The sequence below is a fragment of the Sinocyclocheilus rhinocerous genome, unplaced genomic scaffold (assembly GCF_001515625.1).
Source record: "Sinocyclocheilus rhinocerous isolate Xijiao unplaced genomic scaffold, SAMN03320098_v1.1 scaffold626, whole genome shotgun sequence".
In the NCBI taxonomy this organism is placed as follows: domain Eukaryota; kingdom Metazoa; phylum Chordata; class Actinopteri; order Cypriniformes; family Cyprinidae; genus Sinocyclocheilus; species Sinocyclocheilus rhinocerous.
In genome coordinates, this window is record NW_015647437.1 from 25,864 (window position 1) to 29,626 (window position 3,763).

At 37.5% G+C, this 3,763-nt stretch overlaps 1 protein-coding gene across 1 annotated transcript in view; it reads right to left on the reverse strand.

The window, feature by feature from the left end:
• LOC107709094 (alpha-2-macroglobulin-like) overlaps positions 1–2,679 on the reverse strand; it is a gene marked incomplete at its 3' end in the record, with an annotated part of 6,215 nt that extends 3,536 nt beyond the window's left edge. Inside the window, exons 1-10 of the mRNA XM_016513500.1 lie at positions 2,668–2,679; positions 2,329–2,494; positions 2,150–2,234; positions 1,944–2,061; positions 1,722–1,842; positions 1,523–1,632; positions 1,270–1,440; positions 951–1,184; positions 627–839; positions 391–540 (exon numbers count right to left, since the gene is read on the reverse strand). Of these exons, the coding sequence (XP_016368986.1) occupies positions 391–540; positions 627–839; positions 951–1,184; positions 1,270–1,440; positions 1,523–1,632; positions 1,722–1,842; positions 1,944–2,061; positions 2,150–2,234; positions 2,329–2,494; positions 2,668–2,679 (1,380 nt within the window). The remainder of the gene's footprint in view (positions 1–390; positions 541–626; positions 840–950; positions 1,185–1,269; positions 1,441–1,522; positions 1,633–1,721; positions 1,843–1,943; positions 2,062–2,149; positions 2,235–2,328; positions 2,495–2,667) is intronic.
• Between the last annotated feature and the right edge of the window lie 1,084 nt (positions 2,680–3,763).

The window sequence follows — 3,763 nt, forward strand, 5'->3', positions numbered from 1 at the left end:
CAGCTGTGGCCCATCCTGAGGGCTATTTATGCGCCTTCCCCACGCCACTCTGGGCGGATTATTAATAATTGTTTGTACGGGACTGATGCAAGCCCTGCGTGGCCGTATTGTGTCAGAGTCTTCTGTTCCTTGCCTGTGTCTCAGAGTAGTAGCTCTGTTTGTGTTTTGACTTTGTTTTCCCCTGCAGTCAAATAAACCTGCATTTGGACCCAGAGCCCTGCTTACACTGTGTTTTTCCTAACCGCGCCGTGACAATCGTGGGATGATTTTTGGGTGAACTATCCCTTTAACACCCATGTCACCTTAAACAATAATGATGATTATAGTAGACACTAGATTCATATCTATGGAGACACAGATAATCAACATTGAATCTTAAAGCATTTACACCTTGTCAGTATCCAGACGTTCTCCTGGCTTCAGGATCAGGACGCTCTTATCTACAGCACTGAGGCCGCACAGTGAACCAGGCTGAGCTGAGAGCTGGAGAGTGTTTTTCTCACCAGGAACTGCTTTAGCAGGAGAAAACCGCAGCGACACCTGTGACGACAACAGTAGGGTGTGTAATTTTAGTATTGAACCAGAATGACCGTGATTGTGTAAATGGGCAGATTTTTTTTACATGCCTTGTTTTTGAAACACTTTTCAATGTCAAATTTTGTGCTACGAGCAACAACATTTTCACTGGGCAGAACACAGTAGGCCAGAATCTGCACTGCAGGAGCCAGATCTGCACCAACAGACAGTTTGAACGACACTGTGCCACTTGCTGCTCCATTAGAAGACTTCACTTCAACCTTCTCATATCCATGATGAACGATCACTCCTCTGGACATGACCTGAAGCAGACAGATGACACTCCGATGACAAACTGACCAGTGCAGTCAGTTAATACTGTTAACAAACAATGAATTCAACAGCGTAACAATGTACATACTGCACATTCTCACCATATAGACAATGTCAGTTTTGAAGCCTTCAACAGTCTCTCCAACAAAATAATACTTGATAGTCACTGTAAACTCAGCATCACACTGTAATGGTTGCTCAATATTCTCTATAATCAGTTCACTTAATGTTGGGGTGTATGGAGTGGCAGCCCGGAAAAGCTGAACTGTTTTTCTATCCGTAGAGAAGAAAGGTGTTTTGTAACCATGATAATGAAATGCTGGATACACACTTGCCTGAAAAAAAGAATGTGCCAATATTTTCATGTAATCAAAACATTAACTGATTAAACATTTGGTGGATGAGTAGCAATTATCATACCATCAGATTAATATCTTTTTCAGGAAGACTAGACGTATTAAAAAAGAAGCTGGCCAGTCCATCGCTGTCTGTAGTGAGATTTAGGAGCAGTTTTGAGGACCAGGTTTCACCCTCCAAAAGATAAACCACTTTGTTTTGTATTGGTGCGCCTTTGAAATTTGAGAGTTTGATCTGTTAAAAATAAGATTTTGAAGGAATAAATGATTCTGTACATATCAATGCTGTTAAACTGAGAACCTGATCTTAGACTTACTTTTCCTTCTATAACTGATCCATGTTCATATGTTTTGGGCAGGTCAGTAAGTGTGCATTTTCCAATTTCATAAGTGAGAGATATAGTTTCAGATTTTGTCATGGTGATCTCTGTAAAATACAAATAGATGATGAGTGTGAAACTTAAATTTTAATGAAACCAGATTTTAAAACTCTCATTTCAGTAATTAATAGCTCACCTGTTCCTTCTTCTGTGACTGTTGCTTCAACATGAAGAGAATTTTCTAGTCGATCATTATATGTTGAGTTTAAAAAGGTAGATATATCTAAGGTATGGATAGCACAGCCTGTCTTTTTCATCTAATGGAAATGAATGAACACACACACAATGCCTAAGAGTGACTTAATCTGGATGTAGGAAACAAATGTCACATGCCACTTTTGGTACTGCACTGACAAACCTCAGCGGTTTCATTCACACATATTGGACTGTGTTTGTCACGCCTGTGAGAGTAGCGTGGAATATCACGACACACTTTCACCCATGATTTACCAGATACAGGCTGCCCGTACGTGTATCTGTGAAAAATGTACAAGACAAAGATGTATGGAAGAAAACAATCCTTTCTTTATGCTTTTAATACGTTTAAGTAAAGATGCTACTCACTTTCCACAAACCTCAACTGCCATTAACTCATCATCTATGCTCACTGTCTCTGGTGCTGTAACAGTAACTTCAAACTTAGGCAAAACTACAGAGGACGAAAGTTATAGTTATTATTAATCACATTTTGACTTTGTATGAAATTTGTCCCATGCAAACATTGCAAATAGTTTATTACTTACCATATTTTTTCACCTCAAAATCATGTGAGATCATCCTGTCACCAATATAAGACTTCAGTCTGTACACACCTTGATGGCTTTCCGGGTTTAATTCATAAGAACGCTGCAAAATCCAGCTTGTTGAAGACACATTTGTCCATTGACCAATTCTGTTACCTTTACTGTCCTATTTAATACCAAACACAAAGTGCAGGTAGTTACAGCCAGCTTTCACATGTTCTGATCAATAATAAAGAAATACAGAATAATTACTGAAAACACAATGCAAAAATCAGTCAGTGCCAGTGTTGTGCTTGTCATGAATGACTGACTGTACAGAAGGAGGTTTTGTGTTCTTACCTCAAGTACCATTTTTTAAATGAGAAAAAGTGACAGACGATTTATATAGAAATTAAAACGAATAGAAACACTTAGTTACTTACGGCCCTGACGTTTGTCCATTGACAAAGACAAGGAGAGAGAACAGAAGGAGCCGTTTCCAACAGCAGCTAATGTTCAGATCCATGATGACGAGTGATCATCTAGGTCTTGACATGAACTGAGCCGTCTCTTATAAAGGGAGTCTCATGCTAAATGTGGTCCTTCAAAAACATTTGTATCGATTATTTGATTAATGATTCAACCATGTAGGCAATACCATTTGAAAACCTGTGCAATATTAGCACTACTAAAGCCTAAAAAATACATCTGTGCTACAGTAAATATTAAAAGTATTATTTATGCAGTAAAATATAGATGACACATTATGTAATAATAACTTATACAGATATTTACAAAACATATTTTACAGTTGAACAACTCAAAGTTTGCAATGAATTTATGCTGCCATTATACGAGGAAATGTATATTTATTTTTATATTGTATTTTATATTGTTTTTAGTCATTCACACAGCCTATAGAAAATGGTAAAATATACACATCATCATCATCTGAACAAACTATACACACACACAAAATACCCCTAGGGCTTCTGAACTCTTTCCAATGTCAACAAACAATACTGAAATCAAGGGTCAAGAATCACCTACACCCACTCAGAGTAAATGTTTCTTCATATCTGCAAATCCTTTGACCCCTTCTAATATGGCTTCTGAAACCTCAGCTCATTAAAATGTGTAAATCTGTTAATACTCAAGATTCTACACCATGATGAAGATTTTTCCATGTTTGTTTGTTTGTTTTCTGTCTAGGATCTTATTTGTAACATTGGGATGGATATGCAGATTGGCAGATGCCACACAAAGACAGGAAAAGCGCAAGGTTTGACAAACCTTCTCATATATTATTGTGAGTTCTTCTGGTTTTTAGGAATAATAGTATTCTCCTTATTACTTGAGAGTGATGGGATGAGAAGTTTCAATGGAAGTCCGGTTCCACCGATGAATAAAAAAACAGTAAGATAATTGTGAATTTTATCTCACATTCTGACTTTTT